This window comes from Porcisia hertigi, chromosome 31 (genome assembly GCF_017918235.1).
Source record: "Porcisia hertigi strain C119 chromosome 31, whole genome shotgun sequence".
NCBI classification, from domain to species: domain Eukaryota; phylum Euglenozoa; class Kinetoplastea; order Trypanosomatida; family Trypanosomatidae; genus Porcisia; species Porcisia hertigi.
Window position 1 is genome coordinate 1,277,780 of NC_090590.1, and position 17,140 is coordinate 1,294,919.

The 17,140-nt window shown below is 56.1% G+C and overlaps 5 protein-coding genes across 5 annotated transcripts; all 5 read right to left on the reverse strand.

The window, feature by feature from the left end:
• Positions 1-706: 706 nt before the first annotated feature.
• Positions 707-2,332, reverse strand: JKF63_03898 (uncharacterized protein; the record flags this gene model as incomplete). Its single annotated transcript, XM_067899895.1, has 1 exon — positions 707-2,332. One exon carries the CDS (start codon positions 2,330-2,332, stop codon positions 707-709), a length of 1,626 nt encoding a protein of 541 aa, XP_067755101.1.
• A 1,391-nt stretch (positions 2,333-3,723) lies between these two features.
• On the reverse strand, positions 3,724-7,314 carry JKF63_03899 (uncharacterized protein; the record flags this gene model as incomplete). The annotated part of the gene is made up of 1 exon (XM_067899896.1): positions 3,724-7,314. The coding sequence occupies one exon, from the start codon at positions 7,312-7,314 to the stop codon at positions 3,724-3,726; it is 3,591 nt and encodes a 1,196-aa protein (XP_067755102.1).
• A 3,058-nt stretch (positions 7,315-10,372) lies between these two features.
• JKF63_03900 (uncharacterized protein) lies at positions 10,373-11,419 on the reverse strand (the record flags this gene model as incomplete). Its single annotated transcript, XM_067899897.1, has 1 exon — positions 10,373-11,419. One exon carries the CDS (start codon positions 11,417-11,419, stop codon positions 10,373-10,375), a length of 1,047 nt encoding a protein of 348 aa, XP_067755103.1.
• Positions 11,420-13,015: 1,596 nt separating this feature from the next.
• On the reverse strand, positions 13,016-14,275 carry JKF63_03901 (uncharacterized protein; the record flags this gene model as incomplete). The annotated part of the gene is made up of 1 exon (XM_067899898.1): positions 13,016-14,275. The coding sequence occupies one exon, from the start codon at positions 14,273-14,275 to the stop codon at positions 13,016-13,018; it is 1,260 nt and encodes a 419-aa protein (XP_067755104.1).
• Positions 14,276-14,845: 570 nt separating this feature from the next.
• On the reverse strand, positions 14,846-16,063 carry JKF63_03902 (uncharacterized protein; the record flags this gene model as incomplete). The annotated part of the gene is made up of 1 exon (XM_067899899.1): positions 14,846-16,063. The coding sequence occupies one exon, from the start codon at positions 16,061-16,063 to the stop codon at positions 14,846-14,848; it is 1,218 nt and encodes a 405-aa protein (XP_067755105.1).
• Between the last annotated feature and the right edge of the window lie 1,077 nt (positions 16,064-17,140).

Below are 17,140 nucleotides of genomic sequence, written 5' to 3' on the forward strand. Positions count from 1 at the left end.
GAGGGGGTGGTGGCAATATAATTCATTGATGGGGGGAGGGTGAGCAGGAGCGGAGCTTGGGTACATACGAACAGACCCACGGAAGGGTTTACACGCTGCAGGATAAAAAAGGGACCAGCACTCCTTTTTTCCCCATCCTCCCTTCCCCCACACGTTTTACCTCACGGAATTAAGTGAGGTGGGGGGGGGGGGGGGGGGGGGACCAGCGAACAGCAACGAAAAAGAGAGAGAGACCACCCCACCCACTGGCAGGAGGAATGCATCAGTTCGACGCAGCAGCGTTCCACCCAGAGAAGGAAAGCGGTTGAGTACATATTGACACAAGCCTTTGCCACGTTCGCCCGGCCATGTGTGTTTGAGCAGGCGGGGGATTGCGGCATGGGGGACGCCTCAGGGCAGTAGGGACACGGCGGCGCCAGTTCGAGCGAAGAAACAAACAGACCAGCTGTAGGTGTAGGCGGCACATCTGTCGTGCAGCTATCGGGCGCACCAAATGTGCAGATCACATGTGTACGAATAACGCTTTAATAGAATGTGGGTGTGCTGCTTTTGCCCTCCGGTGAGGCCTTGGGCTGGCCATTTCACCTCGTTTTTTTTTTCGTCACTCGCCACCCCACCCCCCCAATCAGGAAGACGGCAAAAGACGCTGAACAAGTTGTCGATCGTGGATTAGGGGGCGTGGCACCGCACGGTCGCAATCGCAGCTTTACGGTGTCGTATCGTTGCTTGCTGCCAGGGCTGCGCTGTAGGCGGAGCTGTTCATGAAGCGAAGCCAGTGTACAGAGTTCTTTGGTGGCCCGACCGAGGAGAAGCACATCTGCCACCCATACACCCACCCAAGCGCCAAGCCCAGTCGAAGGTAGTTCTCGACGCTGCTGGCGATGTAGAAGAGTTCTCCAGAAAGAGACTTGGGGCACGGGGCCAAGTTTTGACTGTCGCTATCTCGCCTTTTCACGTAGCCCCATACCGAGGCGACCGTGTCCCCTGTCTGCGCACCATGTCCGGAACCAGCTCCTGCGGATGCGATGAGGTACACGTCACAGGCACACGATGCACTGAGAGACGAGATATGGTCGGGGCGGTTAGATGAGCGTCGCCGTGCTGGTAGGGGCGACATCTCCTGAATAGTGAAGAAGGTCAGCGGGGGCGGCGAGTGTGACACGTCCGGTGTCGCAGCCTGCGCCTCACGTGCGTCACTAACTCTCAGATGCTGCGGCGGTGACGCGCGTTTGTTATCTTGCGGGAACGCCTTCGACAGCGGAAAAGGGTGTGTCGCGCTCTCGCGCAGAATCTTGTCGCGGCGGGACGGCGGTATACAACTCCACCGGCACAACGCTGGCACGGCGTAGAAGCTCAGCGGCACGCGGTCCGAGCGTGCTGCTACCGCACTTAGCGTCTTGGGAAAGAACGGAGACGTCTTGCATGGAGATGCGCGAGGGCTAGTGGGCACCACTGGGGTGATTGCTGGCAGTCCCGCCGTGACAAAGAGGGATGTCCAACAGTCCGCCAAGCCGAGGTAGGCCAGGTAGCGCTGCGTTTCCTGTGACAGACATGATGCAAGAAGCGCGTTTCTGGCGGACTCAGCACTGCGTTTGCGCAACCACCGCTGCAGCGACGCGAGTCGATATTCGAAAGGGTCCCGGCTAAGTCTCGAGATGCGGATTTGCGACGCAGGAGGGCGGGTCCCCACGTAGAGATCATGACAAATGTAACAGTCGAAGCGGTCGGTGACGACACCGAACCGGGACTCCTGTGTTGCGAAGGGGAGATTTCCCTCATTGACGTCGAGAGCGTGGTGATGCTCAAGGGTGTTGTGGTCTCTGTGGGGCGGGCTTGTGGGAGAGGGGGCGCTGCTTTCCTGAGCACTTTTTGGTGTAGAGCCGCTCTGCTGGTCCGCCGCCCGGATCGCAGGAGGATTCGCCGTGATAGACTCTGACTTCCTGCCCGTCTCCACTGCGTCTTTGACTTTCCCTGTCCCTGCGTCAGTGGCCGCCCCGCCATTCCCTGCATGGGGAAGTTGCTTGGCCTTTTTCCCCAGCCCCCTGGTCAGCATCAGCTTCTTGGCTTCCGTTTCGGTGTCGAGGTACCAGTGGAGTGACCACCCCAAGTCCTCGACAAGTCGGTGTTGGAGGGCGTGATGCAGGTCGTAGAGGGCGCATGGATCTGCCAAAGCGACCGAGCTCAGAGGCGGAGAGGGGGTGCCACCCAGAGGGGCGAGGTTTCCTTTTCGCGCGGCATCCGGCGAAGGTGGGCTGCCTGGGGAGGGGGGGGCGCTTGGCAATACGACGGGGCTTGGGGCCGGTGCATTTTCCTTGTCAGACGAATGAGGCATTGCGGATCGTCTTCTGTTGATGTCGCGCAGAAGCGCGGAGGTTTCCAGCTGTGCGCGCCCCCCCGCTGCCAGGGCATGTGGGGGCCCCATGCGGCGAGACGGGGCGCCAAGAGAAGACTGTGCTGGGCAGACCTCTTCAAGTAAAGCCGACCCGGCTTTCGTTGTGTTCGGGTGGTTGGTGGCAGCAGCTGACGGAGGGGCGTGTGTTTGTAAAGGTGCTGATAGGGATGAGGTGGTTGACGCGGTGCTGCTAGCGCATGGGTTTGGCGGCGGTGGCCGCGTAGTCGCTACGAGGCGGCGGCGGCGGCCTCGCAACGGAGAAGTCTTCAGCACCCTTGGGGAGGGCAGGCTCTTCATGAGGACGTGCGGACTTCTATTTGTCACCAAAGTGCCAAAAGAGGTCGCTTTCCAGAAAGACAGGGGGAGGCAAGCGAGTGAGAATTTTTGCGGGCGCGCGGTCCTTGTAAATGCCCCGTGTGCTGTGAGCGGAGAAGAAAAGAGTGCCACCTCTATGTGGTGTGAGGATGGGGGCGGCGAGTCTATGGCATAACAGTGGTGTCGAGGCGAGGCGCGCATATGGTCGAACATGCGTAGTTTTCACCATGGCGAGAAGAGATGATGCCACCAAAAGGCGGAGGAAAAGTTGGACAGGGTGTTGCAGCGTATGTGCCCCGGATGCGTCATCACGCGCAGGTATGCAGACGAGCCTGCTGCGGTCACATGGTTTGAGAACACTGGGGGCGCATCAGACGACAAATCTCGAGCCATGCAGGAGAAGCAGCATTTGTGGCGTGCCCTCGCAAAGGGGTGTTCATACCTTTGGGGGAAGTGCGTAAGGCAGCATTTTGGTTCTCGATGCATAGACGGCGCCTTGGGCTCCCCCCTTTTCCCCCAATAGAGAAATAAAAAACATGGCGACACACGCAACACTAGCCTAGTGGGATGAAGGCTGCAAGAGAAGCAATAAAACAGATGCCGGATATGCGAACGACCAGTACCCCTCCTCCATCATCGTTGTGTGGACGAGCCTGCGGTAACAGCAATAGCAGGGCACAGCGAGGGCGGTAAAACGGTCGGCAGAATACACAGGGAGAGAGAAATTGGGGGGGGGGGGGGGACAAAAAAAAGCACAAAGAGCGATGCAGCGAAGGAGCACAGCGGAACACATCTTCACATTTGTCAGGCCAAGGAGAGGGAGGAAGAAGTTTGTAGAATGAACCCCCCCTCTTCCCCCCAGTGTGTGTGTGTGTGTGTGTGTGTGGGGGGACATCCATCACTCACTGCGGGTGTTTTTATTCCTCGTCTTCTCCTTTCGACATGCCCATTTCTTTATAAAACATGCGATACGAGTTCACCTCCACCGCACTGTGCTTCCCTCCCTCCACCACACATTAGGCTCGGAACACGTATTCGTCCCCGTTAATGTCTGAGCGCGCCATGAAGTCCTGCCCGATCAGCGCTTCGATCTCTTGCTTGAGGTGACGCATCGTTACATCAAACACTTTCGCATTCTTCACGCGCACTGTCTCGAATAGATCGTCGTGCTTGATGCGCTGCGCGTGCTTCATGACCTGCATGATGGAGGTCTTGATCATGTTCCGACGCTTTTTTATGGTGGAGTCGTGCTCCGCGGTGCCAGCGGTCACGCGTCGCCGCTCGGCGTTGGGCCAGTACGTAAATTCACTACGCGGGCAATTGGGTGGACGAATGTAGTCGTAGTTGAGGGCAATGCGTTTTCCCCCGCGCAACCCCGCAGCATTCGCACCATCGCTTTCACCGCTGATGCGAACCAAAAGTCTGTCTCGGTCTAGGCATGGCTTCAGCGCTGCAGCGATGCGCCGCTCATCCATGCCGGCGCGCTTTGCCAGTGTCTCCATCGCCACTCCAGTTCGGCCATACGCGGCAACTGCGAGGAAGAGTCTCTGCAGAAGGAGGGGGCCGTGAATGGTTGTCAAGCGGCCACCCTCTTTGGGGTACTGGAGGGTAAAGCTCGTGTACGCATGGTCGTCCCAGTCCCACCGCAGCGTGCGGTTCAAGTGATTCTCGTTGTACGCGTGCTCCACTTTCTCAAGGTGCGTAAGAGCATCAATGGGAAAGGGAAGCGTTGCCGTTGCCGAAGTGCCCATGGTAAGTGCTTGTCTGGCCTCAGAGAGCAGCTCCGCTGCAGATGTTCGAGGAGCAGCAGGGTCAGCGTCTCTCTCATCTGCTTGGCCGAGGGTTGTGGTGGGTTTTGTTTCCTTTTCGCCCCACAGACGCCAGTCAAGGATGGTCGTCGTCAATTTTATTCCCTGGGTCGGTGCCTCGGCCGCCGCCGCCGCCGCCGCCGAACTCTCTGGGGTTGGCGTGAAGAGAACGGTTTGGGTAGAGTAGCTCCTATGGATATCGCGGACGGGCTTGAGCAGGGATACGTCGCCGAGCCACGTGGTGAGGAACTGCTCTGCCTCTTGCTCGTGACGCTTTTTGTTGTCCTGCAACTCCGTATCGGAAGTGATATCGGGGCCAGGTCGAGTCAGAAGGCGCTCCCGCACCGTGATGATGTAGCAGTGGACAAAGTTGTCGCGGTTCTTGATGCACCGCACCAGGCGTAGTGCACTGTGAAGATCTTCCTTGGTCACGAGAATCACAGCATCCTGTACCGCCGCGCCGGCGGGCGATCGAGAGGCCGGCGTAGCTGCAATGCCTACACTGGCGGTGTGGGGCGCAGGATCCCCTGACGCCTCCTCTGTGGGCAGCTTAGGTCTGTTCAGACGAACCAGTCGCCCCGGCGTCCCGCTGGGGGCAACGGGTCGCAGTCTACCACCCCAACGGGTTGCTCTCTCGGCTCGGAGCAAGTACAGATGCACGCTGTGCAGCAGGGGGTCGGTCAGCAAATCTGCGTACCGCTTTGGCCACCTTACACGCATCACGTTTTGCACGACGTCATAGAAGAGGTATTTACAGTCTTCGTAGAGGCCAGTGTTGTAGCGGCCGCAGGCGGTCGTGACACCCTCGTCGGCTGCGACGTCAAAGATCGATTCTGTAGAGACCACAGGCAGTGTCTTTGCGCCCACCGCTACAACATCGTCCATGGCAGACAAATGCAGCTCAATCGTGTGATCCGTTAGAGCGTTCCAGATACGCTCGACGCGGAGCACGTACCGCAACACAGCCGCACCCAATTCGGACGCGGACTCATCCGTCTCAAAAGCGGTAGCCGCCGTCCCGGTATCGCTGCTGCGACGGAGCTCCTTCTCCACCTGAGCCAGAGCAGCGGCGATCACGTCGTGTAAGACGTCGCTCACCACGCCCTTGAAGCCATCTTGGCCAAGGTGGAACTCACGCATAACTTGATCGCCCACATCTAGAGACGCCCACTTCGGCATACGGGGTCCCACCGGAAAGGAGAGGCTTCGCAGCCACGTCGCCAGGGCGAGCAGCGTAGCGGCGACCCTCTGCTCGAACGGGGAAAGAAAGAGTGGGGTACCCTGATCACTTGCACTGTGCGCGTGGCTGGGCTCTGCTCCGGCGGTTTCCATTTTAGCTCCATTGCCACCGCAGTCATCATCATTTTTAGAGGGGCATCGGGCCTTTGCGAAGAGTGCGAAGAAGAGTGGATGCAGCGCCTTGCGCACCAACGCGTTCAGTACTGTGGATCCGTGTGGGAAGGGTTCGGCTAACTTTGGAACATGATAGGACATCGGTCGCTTGGTTGGTGCTGTCCACTCCGGTGAGGTGTTTATGTCCCAACAGAAGAGCTGCACCAGCATGAGAGATGTACCCAAATCGCTCATCTCGTTGCGCTCGGCAAACTTTGCGGTGGATTCCATGAACGTGGGGTAGTCGACCAAAAGCTGCTTCAAGACTGGGCCGCAGCGCGTAATAAGGCTGCCGGGGGCGTCAGACACGGCCAACTCCTCCAGTACATCTTGCTTTTGGTCTAGAAGCTCTACTGTTTTGCTTGGGGGGAAGCGTGAGAGGCAGGCGTTCTTGATGTGCCCGAGAACGAGTGCGTCGAGGGTTGCGCGCACCTCCAGGTTGGCTGGCGTAGTGCTCTCTCTCTTTGCTTCCACCTCGGTCACGAGATAGGCAATCCAGTGAATTGAGTGGTCGAGGTGCAGATCGCTGATGGCAGATCCTCGTTTTGGGGACTGCTGGATATCCAGCGCACCGAGAAACAGCAGAATGAGTCGAAAGAGCCACAATGGGGTCCGAAGCAGCTGGAGGAGGTCTTCATTGAGCGTCAGGGTAGAGATAGAGTTACGCTGACCCTCCGATGTTTTTGTGGCGGTTGAGGGTAGTATGAGGCGTGTGTGCAATGAAATGTGAAAGAGAAGCTCCTGAATCACCTTCAGGGCAAGTACCATCTCCCTGCAGCATCGAATGATGCCAATGAAGTAGGGACTTGTGGTCAACACTGGGGAAATGACGGTGCGAGCTGCTTCGATACATTGCGACACTACGTCGACTCCGTCCGCTCCCTGCAACTTAAGCTTTTGTACACACGTGTCTTCCTGTGCAGAGATGTTAAGATGGGCAAACAACTTGTCCATGCGCTCCTGGAAGTAAATGACGATGCCGCGCATCCACTCTCGCGCCAAGGCACGTCCGCCATCGTGGCCGAGACTTATCACCGCCGCTGCGCGATCTGCTTGCTGAAAGATGGTTGACCAATAAAGAATACGGTTGGTGACAGCCCGCGTGCTGCGGATGCTCTGACTACCCCGCACCACCACCTCACCGTTAATCTCGTGCAGCATCATCTTCCACTTAGCCGCGATCCCTGGCGTGTTCGGTCCCATGCGTGCTACTGATGGAGAGCCAGCCGATGCAACAAAAAAATCTCGGAGAAGCGATCGATCGTTGTAATCTGAGCCATTTGTGAAGGAGGTTTTCGCCGTGTTTTTGCTCTCGGGGCTGCGCTTGGGAAGTAGTCTATCATAGATACTGTCGATCTTTTTAAGCTCCGCGAACTCTTCTTCAGTGAATTCCGTGCCGAAGCCCATCGTGAGAGCTTTTGTCGATGTGGATTGTGCGTGCGTGTGTTGTGTTCATGAAGAGATGAGCTGGACGAGCGCATCACACACGCACGCACACAGACAGAGGGAGTGAACAAATAATCAAAAACAAAATGGAATGAACACGAGGCGAGCGAGAGAGTCGCAGGTGGAGAGAACAGAGGGAGGTCAAGAGACTAGAGTGGTGGACAGACGGGAGGTGGGTGGGTGAGGGACGACGCACGGCAGGGCGCGTGGTCCAGCACGAGGCGAAGAGAGTGGGATGGGGCGGGGTTGAGATGAGACAGGGGCATCGAACCACAAAACAGTGCGTGTGGCGGGGGGAAGCATTATCGTGTCTGTCGGTTTTAGTCCGTAAGTGTTACTTTTTTGAAGGGATGCGTACGGGTGCGTGCCAACATTCTGCAAGAGCGAGGGGGGGGGAGGGGGAGGGGGAGGGAGCGGGGAAAACCCACACTTGAGAAAACACCCAAAAAGCACACAAAATCCCTTGCAAAATCGTCTCTGCAGGCCATCGGGCAAAGTGTCACCGACTTCTTCTTCTTCCTCCTTCTTGAGTTCATTCGCGATGTGCACTGGAGAATCCCCCCCCCCCCGTCACATCTGAAGGACAAACGCGGCCGATTCCGTCCATGGTGTGAGAACTCAGTGCGAGGACAGCTTGGGAACTAAAGACATGCGGCGCGCCCTGAGTCTTTCTGCTATGCCGATTGTTCAGCACGCACTCGAGGAAGGTACAGGGGAAATGGACAAGAGAGGTCTCCAAGACGCATGACCCGGTTAGACGGCAGAGAGAGAATTTGTCCAACACAACTTGGATGTAGCCCGAGGTGAAGCAGAGACGGGTGAACGATGGGGTGTATGAGACCATACACTCGATGTCTTGCGCGTCACAGACTGACGATGCTAGGCATGAAAAAACAACGACGACGACAGGGGGTGTTGATGTATATATATATATATACAGGAGGCCCTGCAAAAGTACACGAGAAAAGATGATGGCCAACCGAAGGGAGGGGTGAGAAGAGAGGGAGGAGAATTCGAGACTTGGTCTATATCCGCCGCGGAGATGATATCAGAGAAAAAGAGAGCTATACAGCGGGAGAATAGATGACAGTAATAATAATAATGAAATAGCTGAGGGTGAGGGAGGAGGAAAACTATAATAGCAACAACAGGATGGCAATCACTTGAGTAGGTCCACGGGGCGGGGAAGCAGTCAGTTTTATACAAGTATCATGACGGAGACTAATATATATAAATATATACACCACATACACACCACACACACACGCACACACACACACACACACACACATAAAACTTCGTTATTACGCACAAACGAAAAAAAAAAACAATGTCTTTTATTTACACGTATAAGTCCTCCGCACGGGTACACGCCTCCCCCCCTCTCCTCGTGCAACACCCTGGAAAAACTGAATAGACAAGTGAAGGAAGAGCTCGCTATAGCCAGATAAAGTGCGTGTGTGTGTGTGGGGGGGGGGGAGGGGAGAGGGGAACGCGCAACACGCGGGAGTATAGCTGGTTAGATACGCGCCTGTGAAGAAGTTCAGGAAGAGTATTTCTGTGGCTCAGAGCACGTGAGCTTCGTTCCCTCCTGGTCGTGCCACCACAGACAGGCAGGCAGGCGATTGCGCGCCGTTAAACATGTCAAGAAGACCCGCAATAAAAAGAGAGCAACAAAAAGAGGCAAGATAACACGACTCATGCTGACACAAGTCGTGGCGCTTACGTGTGCAAGTGCGCGCATACTCAGCATCGCGGCGTCGAGAGGGCCAAGGTAAGTAAGAGGGATCACCGCTAGCGCAGATGATGATGGTGGTGGTTTGTTGACGCGGGGTGTGGAAAGGGAAAGGGGTAGGGCAAAAAAAAAGAGAACCAGCGCTAAACCGCCTCTCTTCTTCTCTCTCTTCAACAACTTGGCTGCTTTTCTCCCAGCACCCTCTTGAGTGTTCATCTGCACTAGTCGTGACAGTCTTATGCGTTCTGACTTGACCGAAATGACGTTCGCGAGTAGGAACAAACAAACGAACAAAAGAGGGGCAGGAGTTCATGGGGGATTTGTCTGGCCAGCGGGACGCTGGTGATTTTTCTGTTTTTCCCCCTCCTTCCTTCCTTCCGCCCTCCCCCCCCCCCTTACCCCCTCCACCTCACCGGGAGGGAGGGGGGCGAAGACCGTGAAGGCTTTGCAGAATCCACAGTGAAAGGCCCGAAATGGCCCCCAAGTTGGTAGGGGAGCGGGGATGCGCTGAGGGCGGAGAAGGGGGAGGGGGAAAGGAGGGCACCCCAGAAAGGGAGAACAACCAATCGTAGAAGATAAAGTCCAAAAGAGGAACAAAAACAAAACATGAACAACACCCAAAGTACAGCGCAATGCGAGCAGAACGACAAGAGAAGTCCCAAACAGGCTCCACTCCATGAGCTCCCGGTGGTGAAAAAAAACAGCAGAGGGAAGGGAGGGGGGGGGGTGGGGTTGGGGGGTTTATTTTGCTGCGTGGTGGGATCACGGACCATCCCCTTGCCCATAAAAAGGCACACTCGATTTCGTCCAGGTGAGCGCTCTCGCTGATCTTCACTCTCTACATAGCACCCCCCTTCTCCTCCCCGAGACGTTGTGGTCCTGACTTGGGAAGGGGTGACGGGTGTGAGGGCGGGGTGGTGGAGGCCACCTGCGCCAATGGACAACACACTGGCCACGCAGGTTGCAACTGCTGCAGCCAGGGATGACCGAGAAGGGTGGTGCTGGGGTCAGCGTGAACGAGAAAGCCCTCATGGATGGGGGAGGGGGGCCGTTTGTGTGGAGGTTAAGAGCCTCTTTGATGAATGACACCCAACTGCTGCTGCAGGCTATCCTGTGAGATCGCCAAAACAGTATGATCACTGCACACGCATGCACGCACACACACACACACACACACACAAATCGTAGATTTGTTTTAGTTCGCGTGTCTTCGAGGGGTTGACGTCGAAGCGGGACGAAGACTCCGTTGGCAAACGCCTGTCTTGCGCTTCGCCGGCCGGCTTTTCAGAAGGGAGCACCCCTGGAGGGGCGGTCCCCCCGAGCTGTTTCGAAGGGCGATCTCAACGTGTTCACGTCGTTTCCTTGAGGAACCCTGGATTCCTGACGAGAGACGACCTCGAAGGCGGATTTGTTGTCGGCAAAAGACCGATTTAGAATAAATGATGTGAAAGGAGAAATCAGGCGCCACAGCCGCGACGGCGTGGTGGGACTTTCTGGCCCCTTGTCTACTTGGCGGAAGCTGTCGTTTGCAGGGTTCTGGACGTATTCGGCCCCCTCACCGTACACTTCTTCCGCAGGCTTGCGATACTTACGTCGCTTCTCACGGTGGAGTTCGTGCAAAACCGTGATCTCGCGGGTCACAGGGGGTTGCTGGTTGTTCAGAGGCGCAGTCACAGCATGCCCGATCCCGGTGTTTACCGCTGTAGGAGCGTTTCTGCCAGTGCCATTGTCCTGCTGGTTCAGGAGGCGCGCCGCATTCACTGTCGTTGCTTCATCACCGTCGAGGTGATGGTCGCTGTCGTCGTCTTCGCTGGTTGGGTGGCGCCGGATTTCATGTCCATCAAGCAGCATTTGCATTACATCCGGTCCCGGGTCTGCATCCCTGGGTCGCCCGTCCGCGAGAAGCTCCTCAAGCGTCAGACGGGAAATCCTCAGTGCTTCTGCATCACCAAGACCACTATCCGCCCCGTCTTCGAGTTGCATCTCGGACTCCCGCAGCCGTATGCCATTGGAACGGCGGCGGCGGAGGTTTCGTCTGGCGCTGACCTCCGGTTGGTTTGGCAGCTGAAAGGCAACCGGAACTCCTTCTAGCGCCTCACCGCGTTCGATGAGCAGCAGAGCGACATCGCGAAATCGCCGTTGGCGCCACTGCCGCTGTTCCTGTTGGTGCCTCCGTCGCATCTGTTCCACACGCTGCCGGGTCTCACGGCTTTCCGTTCTTGAACGTTCATTGTCAGCGCAGAAACTAGTAAGGACAAGGGTGAGGACAAGTAACCCAAATATGCCAAGGACGATACTTACACCGATGATGGCCGTTAGAGGTGAGGCCATGTGAGCTGCTGGACCTACCGGCTGAGGTCCTCTGACTGCGTATGGGAATCTCGTGTACTTCAAGTCGGTGTGTTCGCGCCCGGTCTCCACTTTTGTTGTGTTGGCTGGAACACACCGTTTGTGCGTGTGTGTGTCTCTCTCCGCCCACGCGAATTGAGGGTCAGGCGATATTATACCGTCAAAAAAAACATGAAGTAAAACTATAATCCACACACACACACACACACACCGACTGAACGCGTGCCTTTCACCGAGAGGTGGGGTGGGGCGGGGAAAGAGAGTTCGACAGAAATCAGCAGTAAATTGATGGTGATGAAAAAAAAAAGAGCAACAAAGAATCGAAAAGCTGTGGGTGGGAGGGAGGGAGGGGAAGGAGGGAGTGCGTTCTACTCAGGAAAAAAAGAAGAAAAAGCAAGTTGTATCTCCTTCTATTGGTTTTCACACAGTCACCATTACTCACCCACCCACCGATGAAGGGGGGGGGGGGAGGGGGCACACACAATGACGGATGAGCTCACACGCGCACGCACAAAACCAACGCGAGGCCAAAAAAAAAAATAAACCGCCACTGAGGCGAGAAGAGCGGAGGGACCCACACCAGCACAAAGAGAGATACACGATCTTTTCTTTGGGTGGAGGGTGGAGGAGGGAGTGGGGAAAAAAGAGATGTGATGAAGACCTGACTAATAAATGTGTCAAAAAAAAACAAGACAGTAGATGTACAGAGAGTCAGACAGCTGTGATTTTGTGGTTCTTGTCTTCAATTTCTTCTTTTTATTTAGTTTGACGGCACAGGGTCCGCAGCGTAAAAAAAAAGAGAGAGGAGCACAGAGTATTCCTGGACGAATAGACTCGGAGAGTTTTGAGGTAGCGGGATGGGGTGGGTGGAGAAGCAACAGACACACACACACACACACACGCACACACAAAAGGCCCTGAAAAAGGAGATGCTGAGGGAAATCAGAGGCGTGTGGCCTTCTTGACAGTACGGTGGCGGTGTGGGTGAGGGGGGGGGGAGTCCCTTCGCTGAAGCGAGGAGGGAGGGGGCCTTGGACCTTTGATTTTCTCGCAACACGTGAAAAAAAGCGGCGGTGTGTGTGTGTGCGCGTGTGTGGGTGGTGGTCGGAGGAGATGAAAAATAGAAACTATGTTGTACGCGTGTGTGAGGTGTGTGTGCGTGGGTGGTGAGAAAGAGTGGGCAGTGGTGGAGATGTTGTCAGATCAAAAAGAAATTCGTTTAAAAGTGGCGAACAGGGAAAGAGCGAGCCTCTTGCAATGTCTGCAAAAGACTGAATGGGGCCGGTACTGGACTATTGCACTCACCTTGAAAATTATACTGGAGACGACGAGAGTCGGCCTCACTGTGCAAACCGGAAAAAAAATACGAGGTCTTCTATCCAGTCTGGTTGTGGTGCATATCTTTTCTCCTACAGACTAGCCAAAAATATATTCCAAGCAAGAGGGAAGAGGAAGGGAGGAGGGGGAGGAGGGCCTAACATTTTTTGTTTGGGCTCGCTTTGCACGCAGATGATTTTCTTCCACCCCCTCCCCTCCCCTCCCTCTCCCCCCCAACTTCATAAGTATAACATCAGAGCGCTACTCGGTATCCACAGGGGCAGTTCGCGGAAGGTCTGGTCCTCTTTTCTCTCTTCGAAGAGGTCCAGTGCCTGGCGCAACACCATCAGTCACCTGTTCAGCATTCTTCATAGACTCACATAACAGGGCACGCTCCACGCGAAGATAATCCAGCCGGTGTACGCGCTGAGACATCATTGCGTACTGATGAGGTACAGGCGGTGACGCTGCAGATGATGATGATGATGATGGACCGGCCGCTCTTCTCGATTCCACCGCAGCTCCAGAGCGGACCTGAATACCTCCTTCATCTATCACCGCTTCAAGAGCATCAAGCACAGCGCCGGAGAGTATGTGGTATCCATGTAGCTCCATCCAGGCCAAGAAGTTCCACACATCGTGGAAGGATGCGACGGGCTGAGATGTGGCATTCGACTCTGATGATGATGTCGCGTCGGCCCCTCGTTGGGCAGCTTGGAGGAGGAGAACAAGCAGGCGGTGGGCGGCTGCTGGTGATGGCGCAAAGTCGTGAGAGCGCCTTCCTTTTTGTTCCGCGCCTTGTGACGACGGCGCTGCAGAGACATCGACGAGAGAGCTCCCAGCAGGCGCGGCATACACGCCGCCCTCTTCGGCACAAAAAACTAAAATATCCCTGGCACGTTGCAAACGTGTAGATGCCGTCGAGGATGTGGGGGCGTTCTTGGCGACATCCGCGATGGAATCTCGAAGTGCCGCTGAGCGCGAGGGAGACAGGGAGGCGGCATGGTTGCCCGAACAGCTCAGTGCGCAGTCATTCGGTGCATTGTATTTGTTGAGCTGCACACCGCGCAGCACTGCATCAAGGTGGTGGGGCTTCCACGTGCCGGCGCGGAAGGCCGCAGCCAGCATATCTTTCCAATCTTGATCGCGAGGGAGGGTGAGCAGGAGGCACAGGAAGAGATCCGTTTTCGCTTTGCGCTCTGCCTCTTCCGGGGACACCCGAGAACGGTAGATGTCCACTTTCAAATCGTCATCCTCCTCTTCATACGTCGCAGTGCTGTTCGTGGCCGCTGCCCCAGCAGTTGTGGGAGAGGGGAGGTCGCCATTGTCACTGCTGAAGTGGCGACGCGGGCAGAGAGTCGACATGCACGCCTTCAGAGTAGGTGCGGGAGCATGCACACATCGAGGGGCTGAGCATGGTGCGGAGGAGCAGTTAGGGAAGAGGCGTGAGGTCGGTATGCACCACCAGGGATGTGAGTCTTGATGCGATGCTCGCCTTACAAGCACGGAGGTCGCTCTCATAGAGCCGTGCGTTTGTGTATATATTGCTGGGAGTGTGACGAACCCCAAGGAACACTCTACTTGCAAGCGTGAGACGGATATTCGAAGCAGGGAGAGAAGAGGCAGAGTGCACAGAGTAGTGACTGGGTTGATTAGGGAAAGATAGGGTGGTGGTGGTGATAAGGCACACACACACACACACACACACTCACACAGACACACACTTACACATACAAATATATATATATATATGTATACATGTATATATTCATATTATTTGAGCACCCGTTGCGTTATGGGCTGGTATTCAATAAACGGCGGCACTTTCCCCCCACACACATAAAAGAATGTTTGCTGCATCATGGGAAGAGGGGGGGGATGGGGAGAGAGAGAGGGGGGGGGACACGACAGGCAAGATCGTCACGTTACCGAGGCTACGTCTTTGAGACAACAAACCCGCTTATTATTTAAACCCCCATTTTTTCCTTTGTTTTACGAGATCACACCTTTTTTTTAGAAAAAAGAAAGGGGGCTTCATGGGTGTGGACGTAGAAGGGAAAAGCTGATCACCGTGTTGTCTCTGTCGATTCTCTATTGCTGCTTGCACTCTTGTTTCGGGGGCTGCTGACCCGTAGCACCACCACGGCCACCGGACGCAATACCGCCACCGCGCTGGCGAACAATGTTTCGGAAGTTCGATGCCCCACCCGTCGCCTCATCCTCGTCGTCGTCATCGTCGTCGTCGTCGTCGTCACCCTCGTCGTCGTCGTCACTCTCCTCATCATCTTCGTTTCCAAAGCCAAACTGTTCGCGGAGCTCCTTTCCGGTCTCCACCACAGCCTCGCCAGTGTAGTGGAAGATGGCACGAGGCACCACCATCTCTGTGAGCGCCGTCCCGACTTCGACGTCCATCTCCATCTCCTGCTCGAGGAAGTCGTCGTCGTCGTCTTCGTCCTCGTCGTCTTCGTCCGGGTTTGGCGGAGAAAAGAAGTTGAAGAAGGACCCGCAAGGCTCTTCGCGCTCCACGACACGCATCTGGCCAGTCTTCTTATTGCGCTGCTTCTTCTGCTTGACCGTCACCGTCAGGTTCTTCTTGGAAGACTTCCACTTGATGTCGCAGCCAATCACGTCAGTGATGCGCGGCTCTCCGTGATCCTCGTCGTACTCGGTGTGGTACTCTTTGGTGAGCGTGGCATTTGTGAAATACTCGTTGGGAGAGAAGTGGAAGACAAGGCGGTCACCCTTCTCTGGATCACCCTCGACAAACCCGCGCTCGATGTCGGTGAGGTGCATGAGAGCATCGCGGTCTTTCTCCATGATTGTGCTGCTTACCGCCTCGGAGTTGCTCATCGCTGTTAGCCAAAACGCTGGAATCCCACCAGACGGGCTCGCTGCCGCCGCCTCCAGCGCACTTTTCTGCTTCGTGTCCACGGGATCGACAATCTTCACGCTTTTCTTGGCCGGCGCAGCGCTTTCCAGATTTTCCGAGCCTGTAGGAGCCGCCGTACAGCCAATGCGCTGCATTTCTTCTGCCGTGATGTCGCGTGCACCCGTTACGATTTCCCGGCGAGCATCGAAGAGCTTTTGGTTCTTCGCGGCGTATTCGTTCGTCAGCGCCGAAATCTCAGCACGCAGTTGCCGGCGCACCTCGTAGTAGTCCTTCAGAAGACCCTGCAGCGCGTACACGCGGCGGCGCTCTGCGACGGTCATCTCGGTCATGACAGCGATCATGTCCACTTCGCTGCTGCTCGTTTCGGAGGCATCGCTGGTGTCGCGAAGATTCGGGTCAACATGCACCTGCGACGGCATGGTTTCGGGCGATGGGGCAGAGATGCGTGTGTGTGTGTGTGTGTGTGTGGGCAGAGCAGGGCAGGGCGGAGGGAGGAAGGAAGGGGTTTGGATGGCTGAGGATAATCAAAAAAAAAAGCGAGAAAAAAGGGTGTGGGTGTGAAACCACGCCGAGTTCAGGGGGGAGTGCAGAAGAGACGGGGGGAGGGGGGAGTCGGCCAACACGTGAGGAAAAAAGGGGGGGAGCCACGCGGGCATGCGCATACTCACCCAATCATCCACACACACACAGACACACACAGACACAGACAGAGGATTTTCGGGGACGGCGCGGAGGGCAATGGAGAGAAGTCAAAGGGAGTGGGGTCGGGGAGGAGTGGAGGAAACACGCACACACAGAGAGAGAGAGAGAGAGAGAGAGTGAGTAAACACAATAAAGCGGATGCTTGCCGCAGAAGCAACCGCGAGGGTGATGATGAACGTACGACTGAGGTCGCACTACAACGGCTCAGGTCGACGCACACGTCGTATGTTTGCGCGTTATTAACATTTTCGTTTAGAGGTACAACGCCCGGTGCCGGGCCACAGAAAAGTGGATTGAGGGAGGAAGGGAGGGAGAAACCAAGGACGACCTCGCCCTTCGGCAAGCCACTTCTCCAAGGTTATGGGGACCACATGACGACAGGGGTTACTTCAGCGTGGCATCAGGGACCGTGTACTCGTTCCGTGGTTGAGCTAAGTAGTCTCTGTTCCCCTGATCATGCGGATCCCCTTTTTGCGGTCTCAGCGTGACGTACACTCATGGCGTGCGGGAGTGAGTGCGATGCATCGCCGCTGGCGTCGACAGTTCGACACTGGTCAGCGTCGCATCGGAGCGATCTTCGGCAGTGAAGACGTCTGCACTATCCCCATGATGAGCAGAGTGTTAGCGGGAATTGAATGCACCTCACATCGATCTCATCCCCACAGCGCACCGGCGATCTGCGGCGGCGGCGGCGGCGGCGGAAGGGGAGGGATGAAAAGGGGGGTTGAGCTCGCATCACATGTTGTATGGTGGAATGGCCATGTTGATAGACAGTCTGACGAGAGGCGTCACGA